The sequence below is a fragment of the Epargyreus clarus genome, unplaced genomic scaffold (assembly GCF_041222505.1).
Source record: "Epargyreus clarus isolate Ecla_fem2 unplaced genomic scaffold, WU_Ecla_fem_2.2 ptg000036l, whole genome shotgun sequence".
NCBI lineage: Eukaryota > Metazoa > Arthropoda > Insecta > Lepidoptera > Hesperiidae > Epargyreus > Epargyreus clarus.
The window spans coordinates 4588063-4608791 of NW_027332241.1; the positions used below are offsets into that span (position 1 = coordinate 4588063).

General features: G+C 37.2%; 1 protein-coding gene across 1 annotated transcript in view; it reads left to right on the forward strand.

The window, feature by feature from the left end:
* The window catches only part of plx (PTB_TBC1D1_like and TBC domain-containing protein plx), a 63437-nt gene that overhangs the window by 20329 nt on the left and 22379 nt on the right, over nt 1-20729 (forward strand). Inside the window, exon 5 of the mRNA XM_073092491.1 lies at nt 15762-15940. Coding sequence (XP_072948592.1) covers nt 15762-15940 — 179 coding nt within the window. The remainder of the gene's footprint in view (nt 1-15761; nt 15941-20729) is intronic.

Below are 20729 nucleotides of genomic sequence, written 5' to 3' on the forward strand. Positions count from 1 at the left end.
ATTTAAATAAATTTGCTAAAAATAAGGCATTCGTCTCCATTTTGGTGGCTCCATTCAGGGACTCTGGTCCCATTATGGTTCGACTCCGGTGGCACCACCGTCTATTTTTGTCTAATAACAGCAGTGTTAAGCGCTGCTGCGTTCTGGTTTGATAGTTGTGGTAAGGGAGACTTTCTTATCGGGGTCACGCATCTGTGGATGACCTCACGTAGGTAGGCGTAGACGTAGGCAGTAGCCACTTACCATCAGGTCGTCTGCTACTATTATATTATATAAAAAGACTTATTTATCCGAGGCGTTATGACTAAGTCCTCAATGGTAGTAACGTATCATGGCCGACCTCAGGTAAGAATTTAATCATATCTGGGGTTGATTACAGATGTCCATGGGCGACAGTAGCGTACCAACAGATTGCTTGTTTGTTTCAGTACTTTATAAAAACTGCTGTTTCCTTACACAAATCTCAGCTCTTGTTCAGGTCGATACAATTGTCAGCGATCCAAACACGAGGTATATTGTGTAATTCGCGTGATCGGTGGGCGAAGTTTACGTTCCGTTTGCCAAAATCGTGAAATGAAGCTTCATGCGAAATGTGAAGAGTTGAATAATATGCCATTGGTACTAACTACATATATAACTGGTTCGAAGGTGGTAGAACTGTCTGTGGTACGATTGCAGCGGCACCACCGCCACACCTATTTCTGTTATAACAGCAGTGTTAAGCGCTGCTGTGTTCTGGTTTGATGTGTGGTAAGGGAGACTTATTTTTCCGAGGTGTTCCAGCTTAGTCCTCAACGGTAGCGGTGCATCTGTAGCCGACCTCAGGTAGGAATATCTAATCCTATCTGGAGTTGATTGCAGATGTCCATGGGCGGCAGTACCCACTTACCATCAGGTGGACTGTATGCTCGTTTGCTACTCCTATATTATAAAAGAAAAACATTGATACTAGCTACATCGATTCATGTAGATTAGTGGAGTTTTTATAATATAGCAACAAGCATGTCTGATGACGTGGTTACTGCCCATGGACATCTTTAACCAACCCTAGATAAGATTAGATCTACACGAGGTCGGCAATAAATGCTTTGCTTCTTGAGGACTAACCGGAACGCCTTGTATAAGTATTCGTATCTCCCTTACCACACTCTTCAAACTAGAACACAGCAGCGCTACACTGCTGTTATTAGGCAGAAATAGATGTGGCGGTGGTGCCGCCGGAGTAGAATAATGAAGGGTTCTACCACCGTCTACAATTTCAAAATATATTTACTTATATAATCTAACATTTAAAATATGTATTATTGTATTATCTAAGTCAATAAAAACCAGACCATAATCTTATATATAAAATTCTCGTGTCACAATGTTAGTTACCGTACTCCTCCGAAACGGCTTTACCGATTTTCACCAAATTTTATATGCATATTCAGTAGGTCTGAGATTCGGCTACTATCTATTTTTCATACCGGTAAGTGATAAGGGTTGTTCGCCCTTAACATTTATTTATTTTTATGGCAACACAATGCTTGCCGGGTCAGCTAGTTTACTTATATAATTTAACATTTAAACCATGTATTATCAGAAATAGTCAAAAACAGACCACACTTTTAAATAAATTTTCGATTCATATATTTTGTGATCTTTACAAAGTAACAATAGTTCATTTATTAACAAGTAAGAATATTTTTCTTGTTTACGAGTAAGTCCTTGACAATGAGCTCGAGTGGTCATTAACGTTAATTACCCTTGAGTTAATTGATGTACCGTGAACTGAGTGATGTATGTATAAGTCTCCTTCGAAGAAGTAAGGTTTTTGAAGTGAAGACTTCTTTAGCGTCGCTGTGCACTTCTTGTTAAAAAATGTTAAACTCGGGTCTGGACACGTGGCCTGATCGAAAATTCGTAAGACAGCAAACTGCAAAAGTCGAGATGTCATCCGGTGTCAGCGTAGAAAGATATGTCAATGGGTGTCAGTTTCAATTTTTATTTATAATATTTTACTAGCTGGCAAACGTTGTGTTGCCATATAAATAAAAAATGTTAAGGGTGAACAACCCTTATCACTTATAGTCTGATTCATAATTAGGTGTCCAAAATGTAAACAAAGGTGTTGACCTGTCAAGAAAATACTTTTCAAATGGTAGTTTCTTATTTTTGACAATATTAAATTAATACAACAATAATAAAATAATAATCTAAATAAATTAAGTTCAATTCACATTTTCTAATATTTATATTACCTCAGTTTCGTTCCATACAGTAATAATAATAAAAAACAAAGTTTATGGTAGAAAAATAAAATGTGATAATGGTAACACAATCGGACCCCAAAACATTTCTTGTGCCGTCATTTTTAAGTTTCGTAGCTGATGTTATTCATTTTCGCGATTGTAATCGAGCTTGAATGTATTATCGTTTTCATAGCGCGTTTGTTAAATTGTGAATAATTGTAAAGTTTTCGGTTTTTGTTGAGTTTGTTAAAGTTTTTGTTTCTTGTTAATTTTGACAGTGACATTTGTTTGTTTACGTTTTGGACACCTAATTATGAATCAGACTATAGGGGTATGATAGTAGCCGATTCTCAGACCTACTGAATGTGCATATAAAATTTGGTGAAAATCGGTAAAGACGTTTCGGAGGAGTACGGTAACTAACATTGTGACACGAGAATTTTATATATAAGATATTTTATTATTCAGGTTAGATAAGTTTTCGCTTCTGTCGGCACTTCTGGAGTGCAATCCGGTATTTTTTTTTTAAGATTTTGTCAACTTGTATATTTTGAAGGTTAGACTCCGGCGGCACTAGTATAACAGCTGCAGACGAGCATGCAGTCCACCTTATGGTAAGTAGCTACTGCCGCACATGGACATCTGTAATCAACCCAAGATAAGATTAGATTCATTCCTGAGGTCGGCCACAGATGCGCCGTTACCTCTCAGGAGTCTCCCTTACCACACACTTCAAACCAGAACACAGCAGCGCTTAACACTGCTGTTATAACAGAATAAATATAGTTAAAAAACTAAAAAACACGCTTTTATGATAAAATCAACTAAAAAGCTTTCGGTATTCTATTTCATTCTTTCATACATGCAGGGTAAGATAAGGATGTATGTTGATCTCTTTCTACTTCAAAACGGAGTTACTCACTGACAAACATACAAGTGAAGCTAATATAAAGCGTGTAAAAAGGTGTTGCGGTGCCGCCGGAGTCGAACCACACAGGCTTCTTCAGCCATGCAAATTTGATATTTTCTCCCTGAATAAACCTTTTTCCTTTTATAGACATCTCAATCGCTTTGAGGATACTTTTCTCATCCCGTTGGACCAATTAAAATAAGTGTCATACAAATGTTTACTTTGGAAAGGTGTGGTAAACAGTAATGACGTTTACGCTCCACTGGTATCGAAGAGGTATTATTCATGAGGATTCATGACATACTAGCTCTTACCCATGCCTTCGCTCGCGATCAGAGCTACTTTTTACGTATAAAAGGTTACCTATGCCCTTTTCTGAACCCCTGACAAGGAGTACAAAATTTTGTAACAATCGGTTATGTTGTTAATGTAAGCCATACATGCTACGGTCTTTTTTTTTTGTTGACGAGGGGGAAACCTTCAAAAGGTACCCTACGCCGTGGGAGCGGCACGGGGTTATGTGGGATTCTTACCGCACTAAAACCCCCCCGGTGGCCGTCCTCGGCGCTGCGTAGAGGACTCCGGGATCTCCAATGGAACGCAACCGGAGTCCACTTGCGCGTTGCCCCGTCGGGCTCCGCCCAGGTGAGCTTGAAACTCACCACACCATCTGGTATGCGACCACACATACCGCCGTCCATCCCGGGGTCGCTGGCCAGGCGGTTCGAGCTCCCACTCTTGCCGTCCGCAACCCCGGAAGCCCTCTTTTAGTCGCCTCTTACGAGAGGCAGGGGATACCGTAGCCCTATTCTGGTCCCGGAACTACAGGAACAACATGCTACGGTCGACCGGATGGCTTACCTGTACAGGTAAACTGCACGCTGGTAGCGTTATGGGGACGTTCCGGTGTACCGTACGGTGTTCAGCTCTGTATCGATAGCATCGATTGAAGACGATGACGCAGGAAAGAACTGATTTTTGACATTGCGCCGGCCGCCTGCACAGGTTCAATCAACTGCACAGGTCTATTCCCACACACAGTCCGGTGTAGGCGCAGGCATACCTGAACAGGTACACCTCTCCGGTGCACCGTATGGCAGGAATAAGCCGTGAAAGTGTTGCAAAATACTCCAAACTCACATTCGCATTCGCATATTAGTTAGGATTATCAATTGGCGTTAATTAAAACGCAAAAATCAACTATCTATGTATTAATCGTTTTAAGCACAATTTTCTCATCCCGTCGAACCAATTAAAATAAGTGTCATTTCAATGTTTACCATGGAAAGGTGTGGTAAGCAGTAATGACGTTTACGCTCCACTGGTATAGAAGAGGAATTATTCATGAGGATTCATGAAAATTCATGAGCGATTTCTTATTCAATCTATAGATACTAGATAATGAATAAATCTATAAGTAATGAATAAAATTCAAACGTTGTTTCATTTCGAAATCAATGCGTTCTTAAGTAAATGCAGTACTACGTACTTATACCAAAGTGTGTTTTTTTTTTATTATTTTGTTTTAATAATAAGAACAATAATAAAATCCAGACATTATAAACAAAGATACAAAAGTATAATGTAATACAGATCTAATTAATGTTGTGAATGTTAAATTTTTATGGGACTATTCGAAGATGATTACTAAAAACTGCTAAAAATGACGAGATTTCTGTCTGTCTGTACATATTTGTCTTGGAAAGCTTTCGATAGAATTTGAAACAAAAAGAATTTATAGAAAGTGCTACGGATTCAAAAGGGTGAACCTATTTCTATGGAAATTTGACACGCATGAGGACTTACAGAAATGCCTTCAGAAATTCTTGATTTCCAAAATTTTTTGACTTCCACGATAAAATTATAAAAGGTGATAAAAGTCAAATATATTATCAGTCAGAGCTGCGAGCAATTGTTGTCAAATACATAACTAATAAACAATGTTGGGTATTTACCATTTTTTCTGGTTTCAACCATCAATAATAACTCCATTTTGTGTTTTTGCGTCAACTTATACTTTTTGCTTATAAATCTTTTCATACAATATTTTAAATGCGTAATGACTATACAATCGGTAGGTATTTATTGGATTAGGTTTTGAAGATTTTTGCTTCTTACAAATCAAATAAAATCTATTTATTCTGGAATAAATTATATACCGTGTTTATGCAATGCCTGCTTAATTCCTTAAAAATCAGGCTTCTACTTTTATCAATAACGAAGTTAAGGGGGGTCGAAATTAACCTGAATTACTTCGAGAAAATAATAGTTAAAAAAACACGCTTTTATTGCTAATCGAACTACAAACTAGAAAATATTGTTTAATGATAAAGAGTTTAAAGAGAAAAGAGTTCCTTGATGCCAACGTTAAGGCCAAGTTGACATCAAGGAAGCTGGGCGTCTTGAACAGAGCGACGCGATGCTTCAGTGCGGGGCAACTCCTGCTTTATAAGGCGCAAGTGAGACCCCACATGGAGTACTGCTCGCATCTTTGGGCAGGGGCGCCCCAATACCAACTTAACCCACTTGATTCCGTGCAGAAACGCGCGATCCGAATCGTCAACGACCCGATTATCTCCGATCGGTTAGAACCTTTAAGTTTGCGGAGTTAGGTTCCCTCTGTGTGTTCTACTGGATTTACAATGGTGAGAGTTCCGAGGAACTATTTGACCTGGTGCCTACGTCACCATTCCTCCATCGCACCACTCGCCGAAGGATGAAATTCTATCCACACCAACTGGACTCTTGGCTATCCTCCACGGTTCGGTCTGCATGGACTTTCTTGCCGCGAACGTAAGATCTGGAATGAGCTTCCTCCTGAGGTATTCCCGGAGCGGTATGACATAGGGCTCTTCAAAAAAGGTGCAAAAAGAGATCTCATACAAAGCTGGTTATGCATTGGCGACTCGTCTGGTGTTGCAAATGTCCATAGGCGGCATTGACTACTTTCCATCAGGTAGTACGTCTGCCTAATCGTTAGGTTAAACAATAAAAAACGTTCCAACTTAGTCCTCAGAGGTCAATGTATCTAAGGGCTTCTTCATGTAGGACTCCAGCAATCTGGGTTTGATTACCGATGTCCATACAACCACTACTTCAGAATGAAATCACATACCACGTACAATTTATCATTTGGACCAAAAAAATACATTGTTAATGAAATTTATAACTTCTATCAAAAAATAATTTCTCTGGCAAACATTATTAATAGTAATTGATTCTCAAAACCGTGATAAATTCATTGTAAAGCAGCTCAATATGGACCAACTCGATAAGGACCAGCTCAATATGGACTACCTCAAAATAGGTCAGCTCAATATGGGTGTCTACCATATTTGTCGCAATCAAATGCATTAACCTTCATTAGACATCTTTGTATTATTATTTCGTGCCTTTCTGTCTTTTTGTTTTGGTATACAATTATTATATGTGCAAGCTTTTGCTCACGACTTTGTCTGTTTAGTCAACACTACATTTCTCTTTAATCTTATATATAAAATTCTCGTGTCACAATGTTAGTTACCGTACTCCTCCGAAACGGCTTTACCAATTTGGTGAGGCTGTTCACCCTTAACATTTTTTTATTTATATGGCAACACAACGTTTGCCGGGTCAGCTAGTATTTTATAGGTATCGAACAAACATGCAATCCAGCTGAAAATAGGTGGTCACTGCCGCCCATGGACAAGTATGTTTGTAGCATGGATACCTATTTCTGCCTAATAATAGCAGTGTTAAGCGCTGCTGTGCCGCTTTGAAGGGTGTAAGAGATATACTAATTCGAGGCGTTCCAACCCCTCAGGGATAACAATGTGTGTTTCCGACCTCAGTTAAGACTTGTCTTAACTTAGGACGAACTTTATCTAAGGTAGTTTATCGATATCCAACGGCAATAGCCACTTACCATCAATAAACTACCAGGGCAGAGCCCGATAGGGGCATCGCGTTAGGAGGACTCCGGTTTTTTTTTTAATATAAGAGTAGCAGACAAGCATGCAGTCCACCTGAAGGTAAGTGGCTACTGTCGCTCATGGACATCTGTAATCAACCCCAGATAGGATTAGATATTCCTACCTGAGGTCGGCCACAGATGCGCCGATATCCCTGAGGACTAAGCTGGAAAGCCTCGGAAAAGTCTGTCTCCCTTACCACACCCTTCAACACCGGTTGTGTTCCATTGGAGATCCCGGAGTTCTCACTAAACACTGAGGACGGCCACCGGGGGGGTTTTAGTGCGGTAAAAGTCCCACATAACCCGTCATCGCTCCCACGGCCTCGGGTACCTTTTGAAGGTATAATAGCCACTTACTATCAGGTGGACTGCATCATCATCATCAACCCATCATTGTTCCACTGCTGGGAACGGATCTCCTCTCATAATGAGAAGGACTAAGCCATAGCCCACCGCGGCCAAGTGCGTATTGGTGGACTTCACACCTTCGTATGTGACCACCAATACGCACAAAGAACAATACAAAGGTATGTGAAGTCTACTAATGCATATTTTTGCATGCAGTACTGCTGTCATGCAGGACTGCATGCTTATTTGCTATTTCTATATTAAAAAAAAAAGGTAAAAACTAAAATCAGTTGAGATTACAAGTATAACAGACAAACTTTTTTATATATATATACATATTCAAGAAACAATGAAACAGCGCGTTATAACTAACTGCATTATGCAACCTTGACTGACATTCCTACCGCATTGTGGACGCCGGCGAATGTTAGGATGTGGCCACACTGGATTGTCGTACGGGGTCGATTTAGGGGGTCATTATTACGTTATGGCGTAGGGGGTCTTGAATTAGGGTCCTCACGTCACACTTAGGGAGAGGTAGAAAAAATGTCGTGTAGTGAAAATGTGGGGAAAAACATTAGCATATTTATTGTTTTATTTATACTGCTGTTCACATTAAGCATCCACAAAGCGCCATAATTATAAGGATGTATGTTGACCTCTTTCTACTGAAAAACGGAGTTACTCACTGACAAACATACAAGTGAAGCTAATATAAAGCGTGTAATAAGCAGTAATATTAATGAAAAAGTTGTTCTTTGTAGTTTACCTTTCAAAGGTATTTATGACGACTAATGTGGCCGGGCCCTTCACTGACCTATTTTTGAGGTCAAATACTTTGCAGTTTTCATACTTGGGGTGTGAAGTAAGGGGAAAGTGTTCGGGAATTATTTATTGGAATAGAATAATGAAGAGAGTGTTATGGTTAATACATACAAATTCATTATATCTAACTAGATTTTGTCTACCAAAGTGAAATTTTACAATTTCTAGTTGATATAAATAATTAATCGTCGATCTTTGGTTCGCTGAACGTTGGATCGATTGATTATTAATATCGGGGGGTAGGGAGCTAATATACGAATCAGGATATTGTATGAGAAGAGAAATAAACGAATCTATGTGTGATGTTATTTTAGGGTTATTAACGAAACCCAATTAGATGTAATTTTTAGGGTTAACACATTTGAAAAAATCGATCTGTAACCTTATATATTACTGTCGGTAAGGGAGTAATTTGAGTTTTACACAATTAATTTACCTACAAACATGTTTTTTTTCTTTCATAACATAGGAGTAGCAGACGAGCATGCAGTCCACCTGATGGTAAGTGGCTACTGCCGCCCATGGACAGCTGTAATCAATCCCAGATAGGATTAGGTATTCCTACCTGAGGTCAGCCACAGATGCGCCGCTACCCCTGAGGACTAAGCTGGAACGCCTCGGAAAAGTCTGTCTCCATTATGTTATTGAATCTTTTATTATATACAATAATCTGTCAAGAATAATGAGTTCACACATATTAAAATACACTCAAGAAATATAACTCATTCAGAAGCGGCTAAAAATTGTTAAAATTTAGCATATTTTATCAATCAAAATTTAAGCATTTTATGCATTTTAGCATTATGTAACTGTTATCTGTTATCTACGGGTAATGGGGGATCAATTTACCAGCGGCCTCGTTACTGACATCTGTACACATGCTGTGCGTCACTGCAGGCGGTTGATAGATTTGTTTGTGTTTGTGTTAGGGTTGGCAACTGGTTGAAATTACACGATATTTTAACACGTTTTTTTTTAATTTCACCTGTATGTATGTATGTTTGTGGGTCTGTGGGTTTGTGTGTAGCGGGCTAAAGCGCGGGTCTTCGCTGACGTCAACCCCGCGATTCATTGGTCGTGGGTTCTAATTCACGGTGAAAAAAATTTTATTCGGTAAAATTTTTCACAATAAATCGAAATAGAAAATGAAAAATAAATAAAGTTAAAAAAAAGACACTAAATAACACGCTTTTATGATAAAATCAACTAAAAAGTAGAAAACAATTTTCAATCTAGGAATCAATTAGGGAACAATAAATAGTATAATTGTGGAAAAAGCGTGGGGTGCTTCATTTATCTGTTTTCGAAAAGCGTGTTTTATTAGTTTTTTTTAACTATATTTTTTTATAGTTTTTGTCGATTTTAGGAAAAAAATGGGTCATATTATAGTCGTGTATCAAAGCAATATTAAAAGCAACAAGGATCGTACGGAGGGTAATTTACCGTGTTTAAAAAATATATATTTCCATACATTTTATACGGAAAAATCACCTTCTCATTCTAACGACTCCCATCTGCGTTCCGCTGTACGTATCGCGATGAAACGCATATTCTGCAAATCTGCATTTCAATACGATAACAGTGATATACGTATCATTGCAATACGTGGACGGTACGCGCTAAAACGGTGATGCACTGCGTATTAAAATATATTTGAGTTTAAAGTTGAGTTCTTTTTTAATTAAGCCGTTTACCGTTATTTGTCCTTTATCATTATGTTCCAGAATTTTATCATTATCCGATAGCGCAATAATGCAGGTGAACGTTTTTTTCTCAAAATGAATTCGTTCGATTTTCGACCAATAAAATAGATTTTTTATTTTCTATATATGTATATTTATTATAATAATTTTAATCGTTTATTTTGTCGAAATCGTTTCATATTTCCATATTTCTCTATTTCTAATCCTTTTGCAGTTTCTGCCTTCTACACTTAAATTAAAAAATCATTCTGTATCTGTAGATAACATCAATTATTTATTTATTTATTTGTATTTATTATTTTTAACAGATATCAAAATGCAAGACAACAGACTATACGCGTCTCACTCTGACACATCAGCTATAAATGTTAAAGGATTGGTAAGAGTGTGACAGCTAATGAGTGTGTTTGTTTGTTTGATTGTGTGATTTATATTAACACTTTACTGCGCCACTGATGGGTGCGGGTCTTCAGAGGGGGACTTGTGTAATGTGATTATGTGAATCATGAATTTTATTGTTCCACTGCTGTGCACGGGTCTCACAAAATATTTTTTTATAACGCATAATAAAGATATTGTTGAGCTCCTTAGAAAGTTTTGTGTATCACTCTGGTCAATTATAATGAAAATCGTAAATGTAGATTCATGATATTTTCCTTCATTGTTAAAACAAGTGTTTTTAATACGTATGTTACTTAGAAAAGTCTGCTCGGGATTTGAACCCCACATTTTCTAATTAATTTCTATAAAACCTGTAATTTTAAAAAAATTGATTTGAATCGTCGACTTTCAGTAGCATATGATTTATAAAGTTGTCGCCGCTTCTAATAATGCAAGCATGTGTTACCTACCATGTTAATAAAACCTATCTAAGAACACTTAGGTATTGCAACTGGTGAAATTCATCCAGCCATTTGTTAAATCCGAGGGTATAAAGAAAGAAAAACATACAAGATACGCGCGAAAAACATAACCCTTCCTTGGCAGCCGGGTAAAAAAATGTGTCTGTTCATCACATAAAAATATTCTGATCGTCTCATTTGCATGATTTTGACAAATATATAACATGTGGCTCTTCAAAAAAGAAAAAGGATTCTTTAAAGTTTGCAATTTTAGCGATGCTGTGTTGCATGTGCCCACCAGACTTCAGTGGCTTCTTTTTAATATGTTACCCCAGTGCCATGTACAATAAGTATAAATATAATTTAAAAGTCATTAGCAAAAAAACAAGTAAAGAAATGCAAAAAATTGTCGCTGCTGTATTCTGGTTTAAAGGGTTTTTTATGAAATTTTAGGAAATGAGCATGCTGTCCCCATGGTAAGTGGCTACTGCCGCCCATGGACATCTGTAATCAACTCTAGAAATAATTAGATATTCCTACCTAAGATCAGCCACAGAAGCGCCGCTACCCCTGAGATTCATTTCTATATTCAGAGCGGACTAGCAGTTTTACGCGGACTATCAAACCCTATAAACCAGAACACAGCAGCGCTTAACACTGCTGTTATAACAGAAATAGGTATACATACATGGCGCTCACTTACTTACATCGAGCTCACTTTCAAGAGTCATTTAAAGATATCCATAGGAGATACACCATCAGGTGGACTGCTCCAATAAAAGCTATTTGTTTTCATCATGTGATCTTGATGCTAATTAGAACAAGGTTTAACCATGACTGATGAATCAATTGATGTTATTGATTGTCAACAACCATAAGGTACAGAGTTCAAAGTTACTCTTCAAGGTCATCAATGTGTTCTTTGTTTACGCACTTATTAATGATCAATCTATACAATGTTTTGCGTATAAAATATCAACATTTGACAATCATTTAACAGTTTCAATAATAATCAATTGAAGGTTGAAAAATGACAATGAAGTATCATGAAATTGTCAAATTTCGATTTTCGGTAGGAAGATTTGGATAGATTGAGTATCAATGACGGGTGTTAGGGATAACATGGTTAACATTTAACACTTTTTTAAGAATGTTTTGTGTGCGTGTCTGCATGTGCGTGTGTCTTAGTGTGTACTTATACACAATTTTTTAACAACTTTTTGATTTGTGAAATCGAATATCTTTACCAATTCAATATTGGTGGATGGAAAAGGTGGTAGGTCCCTCTGTGGTTCGACTTCAGCGGCAACAACGCCACACATATTTCTGCATAATAACAACAGTGTTAAGCGCTGCTGTGTTCTGGTTTGTAGGATGTGATAAGGAAGACATACCTTTCTGAGGGTAGCTTGGTCCTCAGGGATAGCGCCGCATCTGTGGCTGACGACATGTAGGAATCAAATTTTATCTGAGATTTATTACAGTCCATGGGCAGCCTTGCCCTCAACTCGACTGCATGTTCGTCTACTACTCCTATATTATAAAAAAATCTCTACTGAATACATCTACTTTCGTTCGACTTCTGAGTACAAAACTAAAAGTCACTAAAAATGACAAAGTGACGCCTAAAATATTCTTTCGAAGTCATTTACCTCTGTCTAAAAATATTTTTGGCGCTTAATTATCACTGGCTCGTGTGACCGGTTATAATTAATATTTTATACACAAACTCAATTTAGTAAGAAATGGACGGGTCTAGAATGAAATTTAAGAAAAATATCCGTTAAAAATATATTATTACCTATATGTCGAAATATAAGGGCTGCTTCCGCCTATTAATAGAAATCTATCTATCTTATTTTTACCACGCTTTTGTTAGCTTGACCTGTATGTATGTATGTATGTATGTATGTATGTATGTATGTATGTATGAATGTAACGGAATCTTTGAACTCGATTTTTACCCACTTTAAACGGTCCGATTAATTTGAAATTTTGAACACATATCAAGAACCGATGACAATACACGATTTTTATAATCTTATCCCATTCTCCTCATTAGGATCGTAAGGAATCAAGATTAACGGTTTTTCTTGTGCGATTTTAGTGTGGTTCTTAATTTTTATACTATAATTATTGGCTACCAAAGAACGAAATCTGATAATTTCTGGTAGGTACGTAGAAGGCACGCCCCAGGGCTTCTACCAGAAAGGAGCCTCCACAAAGAGAAAAATAAAAGCGTGTTAAAAAGTAACAAATTTCGACAGGTCAGCAACTTTAAAAGTTTTTTTTTTTTAAACAGCATCAAGTGTGTGGTTTGTGTGTGTAAAACAATTTATTTGTTGGCAGCAATGTTTTTGAAAAATTTGACGGAAAATATGTTAATGTTTCTTTCAATTTGGCAAATAATTAGTTATTTATTTGACAATTTCTTCATACGTCATATTTTACAATTATCTATTGCCAAATTTTACAATTTTCAACGGGCGTTACAGAGTGTCACTCTGAAGAGCAATGAAACCGGTAGACTTCCGTAAAATGAATATGTTTTAGTACAATATTATTAAGGAAAATATAGTTTTACCAAACATAATACATATATGATGATGTCATTAACCTTAACCTTACTATGACAAAGATGTATTATAAGTGTAGACACCGCGTGGCTTAATGACACGAAAATTAATTGTAAGGTGCTGATTGCTATCTGACAAGTTAGCAAAGTTAGACGTTGCTAAATAGGCATAAACTTATTGGATCCTTAATGATAGGTTGTACATATAAAACAAAAAGTTGTTAATAGTTCGGGTGGTAGAACCCTTTGTGGTTCGACTCCAGCGGCACCACCGCCGCACCTATTTCTGCCTCATAACAGCAGTGTTAGGCGCTGCTGTGTTCTGGTTTGAAGGAAGTAAGGGAGATATACTTTTCAGAGGCGTTCCAGCTTAATTCTCTGGGGTAGCGGCGAATCTGTGACCTCTGGTAGGTATATAATCTTATCTGGGGTCGATTACAGATGACCATGCGCGGCAGTAACGGCTTATTGTCAGATGGACTGCATGCTCGTCTGGTACTCTTATATTATAAAAAAAGATAAATCAAGTGATAATTAATTTAGCAAAAGCAGTGATAGCCTAGTGGTTAAGAAACTCGGCCTCTCGATCGAGGGGTCCGAGGTTCAAATCCCAGGCACGCACCTCTGATTTTTCGAAGTTATGTGCATATTAGAAATTATTTATCACTTGCTAAACGGTGAAGGAAAACATCGTGAGGAAACCTGCATACCTGGGATATTTATAAAAAAAAAATCTCAAAGGTATGTGAAATCTACCAATACGCACTTGGCCAGCGCGGTGGACTAGGGCCTAATCCTTCTCATTATGAGAGGAGACCCGTGCCCAGCAGCGGGACAGTAATGGGTTTTTGATGATGATGATGAAATGATAATTAATTTCTAATACGCAGATAACTTAGAAAAATCAGAGTTGCGTTACTGGGATTTCAACATTGATCCCCTCGATCGAGACGCCGAGTTTTACCCGGCTATCACGTTTTTTACAATACTTTAATAAGAATAATATCTAAATTCTAAACCCAACTATGCGACTATTACGTAGTTCTTCAATATAGTATACAGCAAACAATAAGCGTCAATAGAATAATGGAGATTTAATGTATTCCACGCCATCTGTTGACATTCGTCACAGTTCATCTTAAGATGTTCTGAAGATCAAGGCCTTTTAGTAACGCATAAACAATGTTTTTACATCATTCTTAGCAATGATAATATCTTTGCTAAGAATAATGTATTTATTTATTAAGATATAGGTACCGGATGTATGTGTGTTAAATGTTATCCTGATTATAATATAGGAGTAGCAGACGAACGTGCAGTCCACCTGATGGTTAGCTACTGCCTTCCATGGACATCTGTAATCAATTCTACTTAGATTAGATTTCTACTTGAGGTCAGTCATAGATACCGCTGCTCCTGAGGACTAAGCGGAAAAGTATGTCTCTACCACTCCCTTCAAACCAGAACACAGCAGCGCTACACTGCTGTTGTTAGGCAGAAATAGGAGTGGCGATGGTGTCGCCGTAGTCGAACCACAGAGGGTTCTACCACCTTTACTGTTATTCTTGTGTGAGAGAGTCCTGTTAAATTCCGACAATTAGGAATTTCTTATATTACAAATACGATGGATACGAAAGGTAATATGGAGTTTTAGGGACTAGATTCCCCTATTATTAATGATCAATCTATCCAGTTTTTGACCACCAAAGATTGTAACTTAACAATTACTGGTAGACAGAAATTTTAGTAAATGAATTTCTAGTAGAAGAATTGTCAAATTTCAATCATTTCTATTCGATCGACCTCTGTTCTTTATGGAGTTGGTTACAGTCCATGGGTGGCAGTGACTTACCATCAGGTTGACTGAAAGCCAGCGGGCGTTGGAGGCCCAGGGCGGAAAGTTGAAAGGCCCCCAGTGTAAAAAGTTGATTTGATTTCACAGAATCACAAATTGTCATTAACTTATTCACCCAAAAATACGTATGATTCCGGTGACCGGTATTGATCGGTTCTAACGACTATTTTTTTAGCAACTGTGTTTGGGGGCCCCCCAGGACCAGGTGCCCTGGGCGAACTGCCCTCTTTGCCTCCCCCTTAATCCGGTAGAGCTGCAAGCACATTTGCTACTTACATCTTATATATAAGATTCCCGTGTCACAATGTTAGTTACCGTACTCCTCCGAAACGGCTTTACGGATTTTCACCAAATTTTATATGCATATTCAGTAGGTCTGAGAATCGGCTACTATCTATTTTTCATATCCCTAAGTGATAATGGTTGTTCACCCTTAACATTTTTTTTATTTATATGGCAACACAACGTTTGCCAGGTCAGCTAGTTATTCTTATAAAAATCTCAATATTCTCCGCAGGTCACCGACCTCTTCAGTCAGATGCGGGACCCCGCGTCAGGGGCCTCGACCCCCAAGGGGTCTACCCACTCGCTGAACAACGTGACCCGTAACATCGGCTTCCAGCATCAGAACGGCTCCGAGCACCTACCGTGGAACAATCCAGCCATAGCTCTCACTGGGAACAGTAATACCAACCTGTAAGTATCATCATCAACCCATTACTGTCTCACTGCTGGGCACGGGTCTCCTCTCAGGATGAGAAGGATTAGGCCATCGTCCACCGCGCTGGCCAAGTGCGAATTGGTAGACTTCACATACCTTTGAAATATATATTTTTAAGGTTTCACAGGTATGCAAGTTTCCTCACGATGTTTTCATTCACAGTTTAAACAAGCAATAATTTGTCCACCATTTTTTTACGACTTAGTATGACGTCACTAGCCTAATTATGTAGTGTCATCCAAACCAAACATGTATGCAAATTTTAAGTTTAATAGGTTGGGATAAACTGGTTTAATATTTAATTGCAAGATTTGACCCGTTATTATTAATATTCAATCTTTCCGATGTTTTGCCTAACAAAGATCGAACAATTTCTTCATACTAGATAGTGTCAAGTTTCGATCTCCGGTTGGCAATAATAGAACAGATTGCTTATCGATAAGAGACGTAACAAAGAAATTTAATTATAAGCGTTTAAAAAGATTTTCAAAAATAGTAATACAGAATTCCATATAATTGTATATATTTTATTGAATTCCATATAATTTATCGGTCATAATGTGTTCCCTTGAGATACACATTTGTATGGCAACGCAGACCTTACCTATAATTAAAATAATTCCATAACAGCATAATTATATATTTTAAAAGTTCCAAAAAACAAGTTAGTCCACTCTTGAAAATTGTTTAATTATCATGTATTTACTGAGACCTTATTTTTTATTGTGTAATATGTCGAAGGCCTTTGAGAAGTCGATAAAATTTATGGCCTATTTAATTTCTATTGAGTAAATATCGCTTCCTCAAATGTTTATGAGCAAACGAGCATGCAGTCCACCTGATGCACAATGGCTTTTGTTGCTCATGGATATCTGTAATCAACTATAGATAGGATTGGAGTCGTAACTTAAATCGGCCACAGATGCGTTGTTTCCCCTGAAGCTATTGGAATGCTCCACGTTATAGGCATTTGAAGGTATTGGAACCCTTTGTGGTTCGACACCGGCGGGACCACCGCCACACCTATTTCTACCTAATAACCGCAATGTTAAGCGTTTCTGTGATCTGGTTTGAAGGGGGCGGGATAGGAGACATACTTATCCGAGGCATTCCAGCTTAGTCTTCACGGGTAGCGTTGTACCTGTGGTCGACTTCAGGTAGGAATATCTAATCCTATCTAGAATTAATTACAAATGTCCATCGCCGGCGGCAGCGACGTTGACTGCTTGCTCGTCTGCTACTCCTATATTATAAAAAAAAACCCTATCTTTCTGGGAAACTAGAACACAGAAGCACTTAACGTTGCTGTAATAAATAAGTGTGGCGGTGGTGACTCCGGAGTCGAACAACGTATAATACTAGTATACCAGGAACTCCCTTACCTTTCTTTTATTGTTCCCATTTCTTTGTAACGCACAATAGGATTCCCGGGAAATTTATAAATACCTTTCACGCTAATTGAAACACGACACGTAAGTGGAAAATCCGTATTAGTCATGCCTTTCTTCTGTACATGTACTGTAATTCGTTAGGGTGGCAAGTAAAGCATGCAGTCCACCTGATGGTTAATTTATAGTCGGTTATGGACATTTTTATTTAATTTGAACCTTAATTGAATTAGGATATCTTGATAAATGAGGTGTCACTATGACTAGCATACGTCTATCATCAGATCAGCTTAATAATATCATCAGTGTGAATTTTTCAAGTGGCCCTTCAGAGCAAAATACGAAATTATATGGATTAGCGAAAAATGCTGAAACGAGTCATGAAGCCAATTTTGATAAAAAACTAAAACTGCGTCATTATTTTTGTTAAAAATATTTTTCTTTAACCGGGAATAGAACGAGTTCATTTTGGAAAAAAGCGCAACCGTAATTTGTATTGTCATCGAAGTAACTTAAGTAATTTTGTCAAATCAAATCATAACATTTCACTCAAAGTAGATTGAGTAATTTAGTGATATAATCTACTATCACTTTAGAAGGTGTTTTGTTATGGAGAAGACGCGGCGAAAGATAAACCACATCTTTTTGTTAAAAATCATACAACTAATAATAATCAGTTTAGTGGTAGTAAATAATAAAGCAGTGATAGCCTAGTGGTTAAGAAACTCGGCCTCTCGATCGAGGGGTCCGAGGTTCAAATCCCAGGGACGCACCTCTGATTTTTCAGTTATGTGCGTATTAGAAATTAATTATCACTAGCTTAAACGGTGAAGGTAAACACACCTGAGAAATCTTAAAAAAAAAGTTTTCAAAGGTATGTGAAGTCTATCAATTCGCACTTGGCCAGCGCGGTGGACTATGGCCTAATGCTTCTCATTATGAGAGGAGACCCGTGCCCAGCAGTGGGACAGTAATGGGTTGATGATGAAATAATAAAGATATTAAATAATTATTACTTATACAAAAAAAAAAAAATACAAAAACCCGACTTCTTTAAAATATAGCCTATTTCACTCCCAAACTTTACATGAATTTAACGACACCTTATGCTAAAATCCAAGCCGTTTGGGCTGAGGGGCGGGCCAAACTTTTGACTCCACAGTCGGTAAAAATTTAGTTCCAAATGACTCATATACACTACCAATGAAGTTAATAAAAAGCCAAGGAATTTTATGAAAGTTAAAATTAAGATATCAAAAAATACAACCGAGCTCTGCGTCGTAAAGTAAAAAATAATTGAAATAAATGTTGGTTTAATACATAGTTCTAAGTCAGCGCTAATATTGGACACGCTGTTTACGCCGTTATCTAACTAGATATATTGTAATTTTTTTTCTAACGTTGATATTAATATAATATATATGTCGGAGAAGGACGGCTCTCATCGACATCATTGATAGAATCTATGGGTTTTGTGGGCATTGTCATAGGGTAGATGCAGGCACAAATACAGTAATCACAGCATTTATTATTCTTAACATTTATAACTTCGGATTTACTAAGTAACTATACTATTACTATTACGTTACAAACAAAGGATTTGAGCAGCGGGTTCAAGGTAGTGACTACACGCTCCAAAGCACAACAAAATAATGATCCACCTCGATCACTCACATCAGTTCTTATCCTTGTTTCCCCACCGCGAGGCCACATACCTCGACTCCGCTAGAGACCTCTTAAAAGTCTCTACTCTGATTCGACATCTAATACAATAGCAATCAATGACTGTTCATTATAATTTAAAACAATGTTCCCTTCGATTGATCAAGTATCAATAACATTACTAAAATACTAAAGTAACAGTAAGTCTAGCTATATTAAATAACTTCTATGTTGTATTCGACTCTTCCTCCGACATATAAATAAAAATACTATAATGAAAAAACTTACAAACGCACTAGTCGCCCCTACGATTCTTGAAAGTTTCCCTTGATTTCTCTGGTCTGGCATCATCAGGCCCTGATTTCCTTATAATGGAATCACCTTTGAAATATCTTATTCCAATCCAATATCCGCGAACAAACATAAAAAAAACTTATATACGGTGTAATTGAGAAACCTCCCTCTTTTTTGTAGTCGGAGAACAAAAAGCTAAGGAAGTTAATAAAAATTAAAATTAAGATATCAAAACAAATATGTCTAGGTGTTGTATAATCCGTGCTAAATATATTTGTGGTAGAGTTATTTACCTTGATTCGCGGATAGTGGATTGTATATTTATGCACTATCGCTTTGGCTTTCATCCAAGTGAAATATAAACATACAACATGTTATGTTGAATCCAGTTGAATGCAACTCGCAATGAAAGTGTATCGATTGCGTGGTATTAGATGTTAGATATTATAAGTATAGTTGAAGATGCGCCGCTTCACCTGAGGAGTAAGCTGGAACGCTTCCGAAAAGTATGTCTCCCTTACCACACCCTTCAGAATAGAACGCGTCCAACGAAATTTTACTAGGTACTTAGCATACAAAGATCGAAATTGTCCCTATCGCGCCGATTACAATACAAGACTTACTTATTTTAACTTAGAATCCCTTGAAAAGAGACGGAAAATCAATGATCTCAAAACACTTCATAAACTGATTCACGGTCCACTAATATCTCCAGATTTATTAAGCCTCATTAATATAAATGTCCCCCGGTCCATACCTAGATACCCACTCAACAAAGTTTTTTCCTTAAGCGATTGTAAAACGAAATTAGGCTCGCATGCCCCTTTAAACAGATTTATGCAAATTTACAATAACATCAGTTTTAACAGCGATGTGGACATTTTCCATACTGACAACATAAATCAATTTATAAATCATTGTTGCATGCATTTACAATAGTTACGAGTACAATAGTTGTTCGTTTTATTTTTTTTTCTTCCTTTTTTTTTTTTTTTAATTCCAACTTAGATGTGTAATTACTAAATTACTAATTTGATATTTTCTCTTTTAATTTGTTTTTATTATTCTATGTTATATTATAACCTAACCTACACTTCGTTGTTAAGCTATAATACGATGAGTGTTGTATATACCTGTAATGGCGAATCACACTGAACCAAACATATTGTAATATTAATATTAAGGAATGTCTAGTGATAAGTCGAGGGTGTATCTAAATCAATAAATAAATAAATAAATAAAAACGGACCACAGCAGCGCTTAACACTGCTGTTATTAGGCAGAAATAGGTGTGGCGGTGGTGCTGTCAGAATCAAACCACTACGGAAACCTAAATATTGTTTATTTAATAAGCACTTTTATTATTGTTACGGTAAGCGTACATCGATTTTATCGGTACAATTTGTATGTACCATTACTA